Source organism: Lonchura striata, chromosome 2 (genome assembly GCF_046129695.1).
Source record: "Lonchura striata isolate bLonStr1 chromosome 2, bLonStr1.mat, whole genome shotgun sequence".
NCBI classification, from domain to species: Eukaryota; Metazoa; Chordata; class Aves; order Passeriformes; family Estrildidae; genus Lonchura; species Lonchura striata.
Genome location: NC_134604.1, coordinates 62439540 through 62456258, shown reverse-complemented (window position 1 = coordinate 62456258; position 16719 = coordinate 62439540). Strand labels below are relative to the sequence as shown.

At 40.3% G+C, this 16719-nt stretch overlaps 1 protein-coding gene across 3 annotated transcripts in view; it reads right to left on the bottom strand.

Annotated features, from left to right (window-relative positions):
- The window catches only part of SETDB2 (SET domain bifurcated histone lysine methyltransferase 2), a 21885-nt gene extending 5166 nt beyond the window's left edge, over nt 1-16719 (bottom strand). For 2 of the 3 annotated variants that reach the window (XR_013339480.1, XM_077781407.1), the window contains exons 1-13: nt 16447-16719; nt 15424-15483; nt 12522-12644; nt 11043-11108; nt 10369-10471; nt 9187-9753; nt 7613-7732; nt 6458-6627; nt 5484-5706; nt 4512-4596; nt 3454-3547; nt 2463-2791; nt 1758-1846 (exon numbers count right to left, since the gene is read on the bottom strand). Coding sequence is in view for 2 of the 3 variants with exons in the window: in XM_077781407.1 (XP_077637533.1) it covers nt 1758-1846; nt 2463-2791; nt 3454-3547; nt 4512-4596; nt 5484-5706; nt 6458-6627; nt 7613-7732; nt 9187-9753; nt 10369-10471; nt 11043-11108; nt 12522-12644; nt 15424-15483; nt 16447-16462 (2045 nt within the window). In the remaining variant the exon portion in view is untranslated. The remainder of the gene's footprint in view (nt 1-1757; nt 1847-2462; nt 2792-3453; nt 3548-4511; nt 4597-5483; nt 5707-6457; nt 6628-7612; nt 7733-9186; nt 9754-10368; nt 10472-11042; nt 11109-12521; nt 12645-15423; nt 15484-16446) is intronic. The other variant, XM_077781408.1, reaches the window with a different exon arrangement.

Below are 16719 nucleotides of genomic sequence, written 5' to 3'. Positions count from 1 at the left end.
CTGAGAAACAAAAATCAAATAAAAAGCCCACAACAAAACCAAAGCAAACAAAATGAAAAATCCAAACCAAAACAACAAACAAAAAACACCAAAACAAAAACCCAAACCACCCCCCCAAAAAAAAATAAAAAGGGAAAACCACGTGATATATCTAAATGAATAACACAGTTTTGTTATTTTTCCTATGTACAGTGCATCATTGAAATTCGAACAGAGCTCTAGATATATTGTTGAAGCCTGTTATCTTTTGTCTGACAGGCTACTTTTTAATGCAATTGCACTATGTGCACAAAGCCAAAACTCAGAATTAAACACATGCTCTTCAGGAACCAGCAGCTCTGGTAGTAAAATAGAAGAAATGTCTAAGGTAGGAAATTCATTGTCCAAAATGAATGCCAAACTAAATACCTGAGACTATGATGCTGAGGGACAAGTGATGGAAAATATAATAAAATATGAATATTGTGAAGAAGAGAGTAATTCTCTGATGTTTCTCACTAGATATGGTATAGGGGACATCCAGTGAATTACTAGGCAGCTGACTGACAACAAACAATGAGGACTTTCCATACAGCATGTAATTGCAGCCTGGGACTTGCTGACTTGAGATGGTCTGGAGGCCAGACATGTAAAACAAATAAAAAGGTGACTGGGCAAGTTCATGGAAGGCACACAATTAAGCTCAATGATGCAGATGAAGTCCTTAATTTAGAAAAGATGTAAAGATGTAAAAGGGTGATGCCCAGAAAATGGAAGAACCAATGAAGGGAACTCTCCTTCAACAATCTCCCCTAAGTGTCTGCTGGTCACTATTATCTCTCTCCAGTGGCCTCAGTCCTCACTACACTTCTCTACCAAGTACCTGAGCAAGAAAGACTCTAGCTAAAACAAAATTCTTTTTTGGATGTATTTCAAGACATTGTCTTCACAGTTCTTGGAGACTTCCCAGTGCAGTCCATAGCATCTATGTCAGTATGGAGCAGAGTTGCAAGGCTTCACAGAAGATCAGTGTTCCGTGGAACTGGTTTGTCAGCACAAAGTCTCTCCTCTCTGTTCTGTTCTCACCTAGTACTACTGCTGGCATGCATGTCAGCCAACTTCATTCATACAATTAATCTTTCCTCTCCTGGGTTGAGCTGCTGCCATACTGTGTCTTGCTGGCACCAGCTCTCTGTACCTCTCTGTTAGACACTAAGGAAATACCTGCATCTCTCACTTTCAGAACAAATTTTCACCTCTGAATATCCTATTGTCACATCCCCAGGACATACTGGGCTACATAAAGTCCTGCTTGTGTTGACAGCTCTGAGGAAAAGGACTCAAGCCAGTTTGTCTGGCCCACAAAGTGTCTCAACCTTAATATCCTGTGGGGCTCAATCCTGCCCTATGCAATGCAGATCTGGTGGCCATTCCTTAAGACACAACAGTGGGATGAGTGGATCTTGGCTTTCTGAATGACCATGCTGAGTTAAACCTATTTTTCTACTGAAGAAGATTATCACTGAAGTGGAAACGTCAAAATTAACCCTCCCTACTTAGCATTTCAGTGCAAAACTGAAGCAAAACTCGTTAATGATAATCAATCACTGTATTTCTTCTGCCTTTAGTGCACAATAAGAAGTCACCTATAAGACAGGTTTTCCTTTTTGATCTGAGCGTCTGCCCCACCCCTCAGTGTAATTATGCTCTAATAAGTGAGCAGTGTTTTTTTCCTTCTGGTGCCTTGAATGAATAACATTAAACTTCCAGAAATTCACCTGTTTGTGAAGAATGCCACCCATGGAAAACTTTTGTTGTGAGTTTCTACAAACACACTTTGTGCAAAGAGGTTTGGGCAACAGCTGTGCTGTAAAACAGAAAATACGAATTAGAAACAGTCCAACCGTATCGTTGGCTGAAAAAAACTATTTTGTGTCAGATATCTGTCACCAGTAGAAGTAGTTTCTTCCTTCCCCTCCCAAGCCTACATGGAAAGTTTATCACCCAATGCCATTGCCAGGGCAGTAGTGCTAGGGAGCAAGCAATGGATTACATCCAAGTACAGCATGTGAAAGGTCGCTCAGGTGCATGTAGGAACATATGTATGCTCACGGGAACAGAAGGAAGGTTTCTGCAAGATGCACTGCTAATATTAACACCAAATTACCTCTGCAAGGAAGAACAATTTAAACATATTCAAGGGTTTTGCTGTAAGACAGTCATGCCAATGAAGAGAAATAAATTATTTGCAGTGTACCTGCAGATGTGTCTATGAACTATTTGTCTTAGCTGGAGGTACTTGGCAATTGAACAGCCAGTGTGACCCCAACCACCTGTGATAGCAGGGAGTATCACATGTGTCTCTCTTGTCATGGGCCCATCACTCACACTGTTTATGTAAAAAACTCTATGTAAAAAAGCTTAAATAAGTAAATGATGTATTTGCAGAGGCAACAAAGAGAACCATGCAACTTAGTACTTACATTTAGAAAACGACCCACATTTCCTTCTTTTGTGGCATCCAGTACATAAATACTTTCTTCATTAGCATTTTTGGAAAGCATCCCATCACTATCAGACTCCTCACAAAGTGCATCTTGTTTTGGCTGCCTGCTACTTTCTTTGCAGTCAGCTTTTAGGGGTGCATTGTTGGAAGGCCTCACATCACATGTGTCATCCAGCTCACCGGACTTGCCACAATCAACACCCTGCAGTAGCATACTCCTTCTTCTGCATCCTGCACTCTCTACACCAGCATAGCCAGTCTGTCCAATTTCCATCAGATGTTCTTCCTTCTGCTGCTGGGTAGATTCTGTCAATGGATATGTATGTTACTTCTCAACACCAGTTTAAGGCCAAACCCTTTCCCTTGTTTGGCCCTGAACTCTTAGCCATGTACTTTTCCCACATCCTCCAAAATCTAAGCAGCTTTCTTGCTATCTACAAGTACGCAACACATTTTTTCTATGTCTCTCATCAATTCTCCCACAAATTACTGTTTCCTGCTGTGATGCCTAAAGCACTTGCTCAAGGTGCCTCTGAGTGACCTAGTGTCTCACTCTTCTCAAATCCCATTCCAGACTGACTTTTCCCACATAGCATTTTTTATCATCCTCCACCTTAATTCCTATGAGAATCACAAACTGTACTTAAGACAGAAGCAAGATGCATGTGCAAATAGCATCAGTTTCACACTGCCTCTCAAGCTTGAGGTCCATCCACCCCAGTATAATATCCTGTTCAATTTTTATTGGCTGGAACAGGTACTGGGTGTGACATCTGCAAGGCTGACTTCCCCACAGCTGCAAAGTATTTGAGAAGCTGCTGTCTGGACAGTTCAACATGTCTCAACATCTACAGACAACATTATTCTACTCTAAAAACTGGTCTGCCCACACTGTCTACATTAAAGTCTATCACCTGATGGGACGCAACTGTACAAAGCATGCAGTATATAGAGCTCTGCAAACCTACTTTCTTTTCCTTTCTTTGTTCCACTGGTTAGTTTTGTTTTGCTTGATTGATGAATCTGAGAACTATCACCTTCATCTGAGCTGACACTGTGCACCTGTGTATCAAATGAAAAGGCTGTGACATGCAGCATGCATCTCTGGGCCAAGAGGGCACAACAAGTAGCTTTTAGAACTCCAAGGCTGAAGTTTCAAAGCTACAGTAATGCATAGCTGTGGCTGAATTAGAAAAGTTAATTCATTTACTGCAATGCAAAATTTATCTTAATTTCAATTTCTCCTTCATAATAAGCAGGAAAGAGTCCCCTAGTCAATAAGACATGTAAATAAGTGCTTAAGTCCCAACAATTTCACCAGAATTGTAAGTTGCTGAGCCAAATTCCAAACATGCTTTTTACACAGTTCCAATGAAATGACCAGATGTGGAAGAATTTCTCTTCTCCCATCACAAAAAGGCAATTTGTTACAGGACCTCTAGAATGGACAGCACTGCAAAATTTGCATGAAAATTCCATGCACATTTCTTAAGGGCAATGAATCCAGTAAAAACCCAAAGCATAAGTTTACACTAGTTTTCCTCCTTTGCATATGTTTGCAGGCAATGTTTCACGCTCATGACAGGTCAGGAGTCACATTCAGGTCAGTTCTCCCAACTCTGCCACTGTATGAGAAAACTGCATAGACATTGTGAAATTCCCTTCTCTCCCTGCTGTGCCATTCTTAGGGGAGATATCACAAAAATATTATCACTCTCACCCCCTAACTCTGTACACACGGGGTGCAGGGGGAGAATAATTACTTCAGGCTCTTGAGGAGTGTAAGTGAAGGGTGAAGAAGGGAAGGCCATGGGAGTAGATAATGCTGGTCTGGGGGAACACGCTGAAGGACTGGTAATGGAGAGGGGATGGGATGCAGTTTCCAGCATGACAGCCTAGCTCACAGTGTGACACAATCTCCTGAAGAAAGGTCATTAGAACTATCTAAACACACAAGATGAAAATGTCAAACTTAACAGACATATTCAACACAGTGAAAAATGAATCTGTTAAAGCCATTTATTACCATTTTTAGCTGGTGATTGCGAAAAACAAGTGTTTTGGTTCCAGGCTTTCTCATAGTTGCATTACTTGAGTTCTTTAGATGAACCCTGCACAGAAAGGTCAAAAGGAAATGATAAAAGACAAACAGACTCAAAAGTAACTCTCATAGCACGTATTTCTTTCTCTAACAGTCTCTATTTCCAGTCTCTTCTCTAGAGGAACTACATCAGAGCCTGCAGTCTGACCTCACCCCATCTTCTGTGAGTATTTTGTTTTTAAGAATTGAGAACCTAGGCTAGGTTCTCTATTGCATTTGTAAGAAAGCGGTCGCTCAAACTTTTTTGAGAGATCAGCAGCTGCTTTTACATACTTTTCCAGTTATCATGCTGAGAACCAAATTGTCTGTTGCATTACTATTATTATATCAGATTATCTCAAAATAGAGCACCTACAGAGCTTTGCCTTTTCCTGCTACTACTTTCAACAGTTTTGACAGCACAGCTTTCAACTAGGAAAACATTCTCTGCAAAAGTGAGGTGTTGTCAGACTCTTAACAGGGAAGGTTAAGGTTTCTGGCAGGAAAGGTTATGTTACAAATAACAAAAGGTTTAGAGACTGGGAGCAAAGGGCAGTACACCTGGTGGCTGATGTATTATCAAACCCTTCAGTGTCTTCGAGTATTTAAAAAAAAATTATTTCAAGTATATTTTATTAATTCTTTCAAATTAGCATTACCATTAATGCCCTGAACAGATCAAGTACACCCAAGAGATGAACTGAATTTCTAGAAAATGCCAAGTGGTACACACAAGTAAAATTAATACAGAGGGAAAACTCTGTCCCACTAAAATAAATAATTGGCAATTTAAAAAGAAGTTCAGAAAGAAAAAAAACACCACCTTCATATCAGGACATACTCTAAGTTATACAACAGAATTTCGAGATTAGCAGAATATTAGTTTTGTTATGCTTAAGCTTACTTTGCTAAACTTACAGGGTTGACTTATTTGCATTATTCACAGACTGAAACAAAGATTCCTGATTCTCAAGAATGTCATTTTTGTCAGTCTGCACTAGTTCAATCACTGAGTCTGAACGATAAAGGTCAAGTTTTCTTTTTTTGGAAGAAAAGTCATGGCCTCCATCATTCACTGCACTTTTCTCCTTCAGCTCTTGCTCAGCATCTCCCAGTACTTCAGCTCTGCTCATTAATCTACCTGAAAGAAAAAGAAAAATTTTCCTGTTTTTTTTTTTTTTTTTTTTCCCCCAGTCCTTGTTTGCTGAGTCACACTTACTATCACAGGTCAAATTTACATTAATAAATACAAGAGTATTGCTTGGGAAAACAAATTATGAATGCTGCCTATAATTCTATTATGTCAATATAGGCTGAAGTACAAACTGAATTAGACAAGGGCACGTAGTGATAAGACAAAGGACAATGGCCTTAAACTGAAAGAGAGCACATCTAGATTAGACAGTAGTAAGAACTTCTTCACTGTGAATGTGGGAGACACTGGCACAAGTTGCCCAGAGAAGCTGTGAGAGCCCCATCTTTGGAAGTGTTCAAGACCACTTTGGGTGTGGTCCTCAGCTACCGGCTGGCTCTAGTGAAAAGTGTCCCTGCCCATGGCAGGAATGCAACTAGATGTTTTTTAAGGTCCCTTCCAACCTAAACAATCCTATGATTTTATGGTTTTTACAAAAAAAAAAAAAAAATTAGCCCTGGCATAGGATGCACAAATTTGTGAGGGAAAAAAATCAGCAGTCTGAGATATCTTTTGCTCCATTTGTCTATCACCATCTTTTCACAGTTTTTCTTAATATTGATCATGTAGCAAGTTAAGATTACACTGACACACTTCTCTTCCAACCCTGTATTCCCCTGTTCTCAAAAAAAGATCCAGGGCACACACCATGGGAGAGGAAGAATTATGCTACATGTCTTCACAGTTCCCCTCCTGCTACCTGAGTAAGTACAAACAAATGTCCCCTTGTCGATGTCATCCAGGCAGCGGACACCCCAGCCCTTCTTTTCCGTGTTGAACACTTGCAGCCTGACTTGAATGCCATGCTGTACAACTCTGTTCTGACACATCAGCTTGTCACATCTGCACAACACACTACACTCATAAATCCTGTCAAGAGAAGAAACACAAAGCAAAATATAAATGGATGCATTAGCACAACAAAATTCCTATTATTAATTCCCCTTCCAAGCATCAATAAAGCAGTGGGCTGAAATGTAAAGACTGGCTAAAACTGGTTGTGCAGCAATGTTCTGAAGTGTGTGACTTTCTTGACTGCCAGTTCACTAATTTTAAGAGTCTGTCTGCCAGATTTTGGCATAAGTATGCATAAGACCACATACATTTTGACATAACAAATGCTATATTTTTGTTTTATAGGAGTAAATCACACAGAAACAGAAATCCCTAAGAAATACCTAATTTTACACTGGAACTGATTTTAGCAAGACAACATATGCCTGGACTTCACTGTAGCTGTCAATGCTAAAGAAGCATTTCCAAGAGGTCTCATAATTGTGCTTTTTTTGCATCTGTTTCTGGTGTCTCCAACAATCTTAATTCTCCACATCAGCCAAAAACTAACATCACACAGTGGTCTGAAAGAGGCTCCTCAAGCCTGTAGATTGAAGCCTTTGGCTACTGCAGAAAGCCTCCTTGCATAATTCCTCTCCTAGATGCCTGAAGTAACTGGTATCTTCTCCAGGCCACCTATTAATCCACATGAGCTGAATAAGAGAAAGGGCAAACACTTGAAACATTGGATGGCTTTGGAGATTCTTGGACGAGTCACCCATAACCAAATCAGGCAAAAGCAGCTGGCTGATGTGTCTTTAGGATTTTGGTCACTCTTCACACTTCTCCTGGACCTTGACCTAAGCTGTGAAAACTGTAGGACCTGCAATACAAAAGTTTTTTTTTTCCTCCTTTTATTCAAGACACGTTAATTTATATCATCCTGATCTGTCACTAAAATTGTGTCAAAAATAGAAGGTTTCGGTAATCAAAAACCTCCAGTTATTTTAATCCTGTGGCACTTAGACTTAACTGCTGTTTTGCTTGTATGCTCTTATTTTACTCCTATAGTCTTTCTTACCCACTAGAAACAGGTCCCTCCAGTCTTTTGTAACGGTATCCACAAGATCTTTTACTACTTGGAGATAGAGAAATTTTACTACAGCCTCTTGCTGTCAGCTGTAGGCATGCACATTTTGACCTAAAAATAAGAGTAAAACATCTCAGAATGGAAATGAAATAGTATAAAACAATAATAAATCTAGGTAATTTGAAATGCACTTGACTATACACACACATACACTGTACAGAGTGTACTCCGCCTCCACAAGGCTGTTTCAGGCACCTTTTTCTTAGTCTCTTGGCTGGTTACCCGTGCTTTACAATAACATGTCCTCTCCCCCCCAACCCCATTCTTCTGCCAAGCTCCTTAAATGGCACATGCAAACAGCTGAAGTACAACAGAAACTTACTATAAGCAGGACATAGTCAAATGGATCAAATGAATAAAAATCACCTCTTCTGGCACAGCATCCCAGCCTGTTTGCCACTACTTTATCTTCCTCCTTCCTTAGCCCCCAAAAAGTGAATAATTTTACACTGTGGAAAATTCAAGCAACAGTGCTTGTCTGCACCATTGTATGTCATGACAACTTCAGAGAGTCACAGTAATTGTGCAAATCCTAAACCCCAAAACTGCACATCAAAAGCATCTCAATTCTTGTGGAACTTTAGTGCAAAGAAGTGGCAGGCTGTGCACTTGCTGTTTCTCACCACTCAGCTGAAACTAAATTACTAAAATTAAGTTTCATTATACCAGGCTGTGATTTCAAGCTTTTGTTGAGCATGAGTAACTATGTTGCACAGCAGCATGTGCAACTGCCCTAGATGTCAATAATACAAAATGGATGTAACACTAAATAATGCCTATACAGAGGGATCAGACAAACATCCTTCCAGAAAGTAGACAAAAACAACACCAAACTTGCATATGGTAACAGTGGTAGGTTTTCACAGTGTCTGTAGCTCAGAGTTACTGGGATTTAGAAAAAGATGACAATGAGCAAGAGTATTGGAACTGCTCAGACCACAAACATAATCTGTAACCACTGAGTTTTGTAGTTTCTGTTTAGCCAAGGGGAAGGATGACATGCAGAGGTTGGGAATGGGGATGTTTCTTCACCTGCCCTCAGTAATCCTCTAAGTTCCAAATGATTTGATCCCTCCAGGCTTTCCCACCCCATCTACAGGATGCCATTTAACAGTAGGAACTGCAGCAGAAATTGTCAGGCAGGATCCTGCCATGAAAACTAGCCTGACTCTGCTGGCACAAGACTCCCTTCCCTACTCTTTTTACAAAGCCAAGATGTCTGCTTGTCAGCTCCACCTGTAGAAGAAACACTGCCAGTTTGAAAGAAAGGAAAAGGAACACAATAATTTGCCAGTTGATGGCTTCCTTCCCTACAACAGAGGGTGAACCAGTTGGAGCACCCAAGCTCTGGAGAAGAGAAAGACACAATGGTATCAGTCAACACAAAGCATGGCACAAGATACTCCAGCAGCGCCGGTCCTGTTTGGTACTGCAACTTCACACCCCACCACCCTGCTACTGAAGCATCATGTGTCACCAGCCTGAGATGAGATCTTTCTACCTACCTATCAATGCAGCCATCTGTGCAGTCACAGGAATCAACAAACAGGCTGGAGAGATTGTTGAGATAATATCCACGTGGCCACGACGACTTCCGATACTTGAAATAAGGCAATCTTGCGTGGTCGAGATTGTTATAGAAGGAGATGGGCACAGACTCGGCTCCATTGCTAATATCGAACTCAAACACAAGGGGCTCAGGATTCATGGTGTTCCTGCACAACAGCACATATGTGTTGAAGGAGAAGTGATCAACAAATAAGAACTTGCACTCTGTTTCAAACAAGTAATTTCGCACATCTCGAAAGCTTCTCAGACTCCGACCACAAGGAGCTTTGTAATTCACATCCAGTGGCTTCGAAAGGCAGTCTGCTTTTGCATGGCGTCTTTGAAAGTCAAACAGGATTGGGATCTTCAGAGGATTTTCACCCTTGTAGGAATCCACTGCTCTGTTGGCAAGACATGCACTAGAACACTTGTGGCTCTGATACTTCACATTTAAAGGTAAACCTAGAATTTTGCCAGATCCTTCTTTACTCCCTGAGCAAGTTCTTTCCATATCCTCTTTTTGGCTATTTGAAATAAATGAGGAGAAAAAAAAAAAAAAAGAGAAGCATCTTAGACAACCAGTGCTGTGTTGAGTTTTTTTAGCACTTCAGTATTTTTAGCCCCACTGCTAGAAGGCCCAAGGTTTCACATGTTGAAATTGTCCTAAGAACATATAAAGATATATTTAGTTGCATAAAAAAAGCTTCTTCCTAGAACTTGTATGCTAAAACACAGCAAGGAAATTAAAAAAAAAAAAAAAAAGAATTATGTATTTACCCTCACCTTTCAAATCAGTACCTGAGGCTAAATACTAAACACAGAGAGACTAAGTTACACACCTGACAATCTGTGCTGTAAGGAAAGCCTGAGAACTGATGCTTAAGTCCTAACCCTGATAACACTCGTAAACCTTTATTCACTACCACACCCTATTCTGCAACGTTCTCATATGGGAAATTAGACAAGTCTATCCAAAACCTCAGGTTTTCCACAAAGATTAAATTAAAAACATTTTCACTTTGAAAACTCACAGGATTCAAATTGGGCTTAAAACACTGACTTGAGAAATACAAATTTTAGAACTCTGTCAACTGCAGTAGAGAATATGTCAAAGAAGGAACTGAAATGAAGGCACTGACCTGTCAGAAAATTCTACAGTGTCTGCAGCATTGTCATCTGGAAGAAGAGGCTGCAGTTTGGGTTTGGTTTCCTGTGCACCACCTCCATTCAACTCATCACTTACTGAAAAAAATTGAATGTGAGCAAAATCTTCATCAAAACAGATTTCAATTTATGATTGAATTTACTTTAGTTACTACTGAGATAATTAACAAAACACATTACAAACAAGGCATTGGTAACTGTAGCTAACAAAAATCTTGTTGGTAAGTGTCCTACTGAAAAATCTTCCATGTGGTTTTCAAAGTGACCAGAAAGAACACGCACGTGAAACACTTTTACAGATCTCCCTTATTTTTAGAGATAAAAGGATGCCAAGCTATTACAGCCAGTGGAGCCATGCACAGGATAACTGCCCACAGACAGCTTGGGTTCATAAGGGCTTACTAGTTCAAATTCTCTTTCTGTGGTACAAGTACCATACATACACAAACAAACCACAAAAATACAAACCCAGGTGAGAGTTCACAGTTCAATACTTGAGGAGATTATTAATCAGCTTTTCCTCATTGTAATGCTAATGGCCTTTTCAGATCTATTTGATTGATTTCAAAGAAGGGAATTGAGCTTCTGACAAGTAAAACAAGACAAATTAAATCCACATACCAAACAAACACAGTGGAAATGCACGTACCATTTGTCAAGGTTAAGAGATCACCTAAATTAGCTTCATTCACCAGTGCCCAAGCCTGCCAGCACTCTATGCAAAAAAACCAAACCAAAACAGACAGTAAGTTGAATTTAAGTAATGATAATAGGTAAAACAAGGTATTAAATCCTCTATAGACACTTGTTTCTCCTCACTTGCTCACCTAGAGCATCGCAAGACTGATACAACTAGAAACATGCTGCACCACAGACCCGAGCAGACACATCTGGGAATTACAGAATTGTTACAGCTCACAGTAGTAGTTGTGAATTGGCACTGAATATCCATCAGCTTTTGGAAAGCTGCTGGAATGTTTCCAAACACACAATCTGGTGGCCTACAGTGGCAGCATATATAAAGACAATTAAGTGTAAGCTTCAACCTTGGTCATCAGACTGATCATCTTCAGGTTAGGAAGGGTTGCAACTTGGCAGACCAAATTAATGCTACTTCTAAATTGGTGGAAATGGCCTTCAGATAGAAGATGCAAGAGACCTGTTCTGTCTCAACCTCTTACCCCATACAATAAATATTACAAGCTGGCAGACAACGCTCACCAAAATCCACCTTAATATTTTAGCTTGAAACCTTTACAGAACAAAGCACAGAAAAATTCAAACTGAACTTTATCAGAGATTGCATCAGCTGGTGATTCAAGTTCAACTTTTATCTCTGCACCGCTTTGATATTTTGTCTTAACAGTCAAGATGTGGGAGCTCAAGAGCACAAGAAGTTGCACTACCAGTTAAGAGGAAGTGTTATATATATAATGCAGAGTGTGTGGCTATATTAGTTTAAAAGCATCTTACACCACTGCACATTTTCTTGCACAAAAAACCCCAATAAGATCCAGAGATTACATTTACATGGGTGACTTAATAAAAAGAAGAAATTTTACTCAATTAAATAAACCAGTAAAAAGAAATCTCTGTACTGCTCCAAACTTATTAGAATTATGATTTTAATGTATTTTGATGTAAACAGAGGAAGCTTATTTTTGAAAACCAGGAGCAATCTGAAATGCATTAGTGTCACATTTTGCTACTATTGTTTCATGTTATAATAGTGTCTCTGACAAAAAATAATACTGAGGTGATTATTATCCTACCCCAAAACTCAATTCTCTGACAACAGCTTGAAAGGCTAGAATTTCTGATGATAAAGAAAACATAAGGCACTGCAGATATTTCATTACTTCTCTAAAATAAATTATTTCAGTTCCATGTGCTTAAGAGCCATTCATTTTTGAAAAAGTATACAGGTGAAACAAGAAAATAGGCAATTGTACCTGAAATTGCTTTTGTTTTTTAAAGAAGAACAGACATTTTTTAGAAGTACTTAAAACCAACAGTTAAGTTATTAAAATTCAGAGATACCTGGATTATGGCAGATATCACACAGACCTACACAATGCAGGCCACAGCTACTGTGCAGTCCAGTTTAATCACTACTAGGATTTCAAACCTTGGTTTGTTGCAGTTCCATTCTTGATCTTTTCCTTCAGCAACAACAGCACATTTTGCAGCTGCTCAAATATGACATCCACTCTTCTACCTCCCAATTGTGTCCAAAATGTCTTCACATCACCTGAAATGCAAGTTACCATTTACAGCTCCTGAGAAGTCTAAAAACACTAGCTGTTGTGGTGTGTTTTGCTTTGAATCTATGTTTGACCCATTCTCCTCCCTAATCCCCTCCCTTCCCCAGTTGCCAATCTTCCCAAGTCCTTCACTAACCTTCTCCCTTCCAAGTTGTCAATTCTCCCTACTCCTACCCCTTTCTTCAGAGAGTTCTGTGTCTGTCTTGTTGACCTCGACACCCCATTCGTTACTCTGTATTATTCCCCTTCCCTGTTTTCCCTGATAGGCTCATAAACTATTTGCCCCACCTTATACTCCTCTCTTACCATATCCTCATTGGTTCACTTTCCTACACCCCACCTCCTGCGCCGCTGTATAAAAACTTCTGGTCACCACCTCCCCTGTCTTGTCTGGGAGCCCAGGAATAAATCCATCTTGTTCCACCCCAAGACCCGTGTCTTTGGTGTCTGTCCCTGTGCCGGAGCTGCCGATAACTGGGAATTGCAGAGCTCGCAGGGGGACGGTCGTGCCCCTGCCACAGCCACCCCGCACGGCACGCTGCAACATCTAACTCCTAGTGGACTATTCAAAGGCTCCCACTCATTTAATTTGGAGGCACTTCTGAAAAAACAATCAGTACAGCAGGATTCATTAAACCTCCATAAGTCTTTTCCTAAACCTAATCAAGAGAGTGAAACAGAAGTCAAGTAATGAACTGGAGTGGCTTCCAATGGTACACAGTGCTCCTTCAAGCAACTTTTTAAGCAGGTCACAAAGGGAGCTGTGGAAGCCTTTCTTCAAAAACCAGCAAAGGAGTCCCACTAAAAATTAATCACTGAAACTCACAAAAGTGACACAGGAGAATATTTTCAACTGAATATTTTACTTGACAAAAGACACTGGGATTTTTTTTTTTTTTTTAATAGCTGCAACCACTCTTAGCTGCATAGGCTGACTATCCTGTCCCATCAGTAGTTTTGGCATGTTTTTCCCTGTTTTGTCAGGGAAAAAACTTTCAAAATATTTTCATATAAAAGCAGTTTGAAGAATTTTGTTCAACAAGGGGTATTAGCTGAAATAAACACACCCTATATATCATGCTTCCTTCCTCTACTAGAAGTATTTATAGACAACATTTTGTTTAAATAAATGTTTTATAAGCCACTAGTTTAGAACCTTTGAGGTGCTAAGCCCATTCATGAAGGCTCTTGTTAAAACTTCAGCTGTGCATCTTTGTCAAGGACTGTGAAAAGGAAATATGTTTCAGTATGTCAAAAGATGATGACAGAAGAAAGAACCAGCTCTTTCTCAGTTAATGTTGCTCTTCTTCAAAGACCAAGCATAAGCAAATCTGTTCTCCTACTCCATTTCTAGAGGTGGAGTCACACTGTCACACAGGTTTTACATTCCACTTTCAGACAGCAAATCTCTGTTGGCAAATGTGCAGGGATGACACCTTCTCAGCAGTCAAGAAATACTACATTCTTATCAGGCTGCATTCTTATATAAAAAAATATTCCTTCATTTTTTAACTTCGTAGAGAATGACTTCTGTTGCCCAGGATACCAGAAGCCCAGTGATGCTATGGCAGTGTGGTTACTCTCAAAAGCCCCATGACAGCAGTGAAAGAAGTGACAATCTTTTGTCACCACAACCCCTGCTGCTCGTGTCACCAGCACCTAAAGGCATAATACTTAATATCAGCAGGCAATGATAAAAGTACTTTTTCTTGTGAAATAGTCTGATTTGGCATTATCTCTTGACAAAATTTAATTATCTATTATATTAACATTATTTTTTTTAAACATGTGGAAAGGTTAAAGTACAATTACAGAAAAAGCAACAACAATTTTTGGAAACCTACAATACTGGTCCAAGAGACACCACCTGCCCTGTGCCATTCACACCGTTTTGCTGTGCATGACATTATTACAACTTTAAAATAACAAAAACTATATTTAATATTTGCATTTAAAACAAAAATTTAAAAATACATTCAATTAAAAATAAACATCTAGAACGTGTAGTAATAAGTTTCTCCATTGCAGATTAAAACTGCTGTCCTTATTCATTACATATTTTCAAATATTTCCATACATTGATTAAATCTGGATAGCACTGGTGGATGGATTACTTTAGAGGATGGGTGACAGAACAGCTTCTTGTTTCTGGGTCCACAGCTATAACAATTTGTAGGCCATAGGGGAATGAAACACTCACCTCGGAAATGACTCCCCAGTTCTCATGCTGTAGTGACCCAAAACTCCAGTAGCAAAAGCTTTGCTTTGCATGGAGAAGCAAAGATTGCATTTGAAGATGACAGTATAATTTTCATTTCAAAAAATGAAATGTCCACACCACTAATCTCTCCAGTGCTAATGCTGCTATCACCAATCACAGCCAGAAGGACAGGGAATGAGCAGCCACCAGATACATCTACCTTGTCATTATTCAGAACCATCTCTCCAGCTGATAGATCAGGGTGTGTACTGGCATCTGGCTGGAGGGATTTTCTTTTCCCTTTATAGAATCATTGTGACCACATATCTCTTTTCTTACCCAGCATTGTGCAGGGGAGTGATGCTAGAGCAAGCAACAAGCAGCCAAGGTCAGGGTTTACTACAGCCACCAAACAACCTGGGTGCGTGTTTCCTGTAGTGCTGCCGACAAACCTCTTACACCATAAAAGGCAAAGCTATTGTCTTCCAATAGTAATTTTCATATCAGAATGACTGCCAAATACACACTCCTTTCCTCTTTAGCTCCATTAATCCAGATTACACTACCTTCAGTGCTCTCCTCCCTGGAACTGTTAAGGTTCTCCTCTTCAAAGGAGTCACACAGCACTGCAAGAGGTACAGAATGGACAAGTAAGAGATCGGGTGAGAAATTAAAATAGTTGTAGCGACTCAGCTTTTCAAAATTTATACACTACAGTGGGTATCAGGAGGAGCACAGTGTGAGAATATGTTGTGTGGAATAGTTATTCCCCTTTCAAACAGTCATCCCACGCCTTGTCAAGATCTAGCTGAGGAACACTCAAACAAGCAATGTGAGGAAATTTTTTTACTTAGGTCATGTCTTACTGTCTTTGAGGCATGAAGCTGTCACAAGATGACCCAAACTTTCCAGCACATTCAGTTGAGCTTACACAACTCCTTTGCCCATTAACCCACAGTTGTTTTTTTGTTGTTGGTTTTTTTTTTTTTTCCTAAATTGATGTGCTCAGTACAGCAATACTATAACTAAATCAATTTATTTAGAGGGAAAAAAGGAAAGCTTTTTTTAGGTAAATAAATTACTGATTCTGTTTGTTGACAAATGCAAGATACCCTTCACTGCAAGAATACTAAGAAGTAAGACAACATTCTTCAACCACATTGAAGATTCCAAATTTTTATCTCCGTGAATCACGGAATCAAATAGGTTGGAAAAGACCTCTGAGATCATCCAGTCCAACCTATGACCGAGCTGTAGGATGCCAACTAGACCATGGCACTGAGTGCTACATTCAGTCTTCCCGTAAACACATGCGGGGACGGTGACTCCACCACCTGCCTGGGCAGCCCATAATGACACAGACAGCGTAAAACATGCCTTATTTACGTTAGCTACTTAATCTTTTCTGTGCCGTAACTGAAAAAAGAAATCAACCCCAAGCCTTGCCATTCATTCTGGGTTCTTCATTTAGTTGAACGGGAAAATAGGTTAAGACAGTTGATTCCTAAAAATGTTTATTGCAAAACAAATGGCTGCCCCAAACACGCATATATATATACGTATATATATATATATTTTTAAAGGCTTACTGCTTTTCTGTTCCATGCTGCGGGGTCGCTGCCCGGAGAGCTGTGCCGCGCCGGGGCGGCGCCGAGCCCGGCTCAGGTCGGGGTCTCGCCGCGCTCCGCCACGGCTGCAGGGCCCGCGCCGAGGGCCGGCGGGCAGGGGCCGGGGCGCCTGTGGGGCTGGGAGGCTGGCATGGGGCGTGCCTGCGGCCAGGGGTCGGGCCCCAGGTCACTCCCGCACCCCTCGGGGCCTCGTCCCGACCCCCGCCGCCTTCTTCTGCTTCTTCCCTCCTCCTC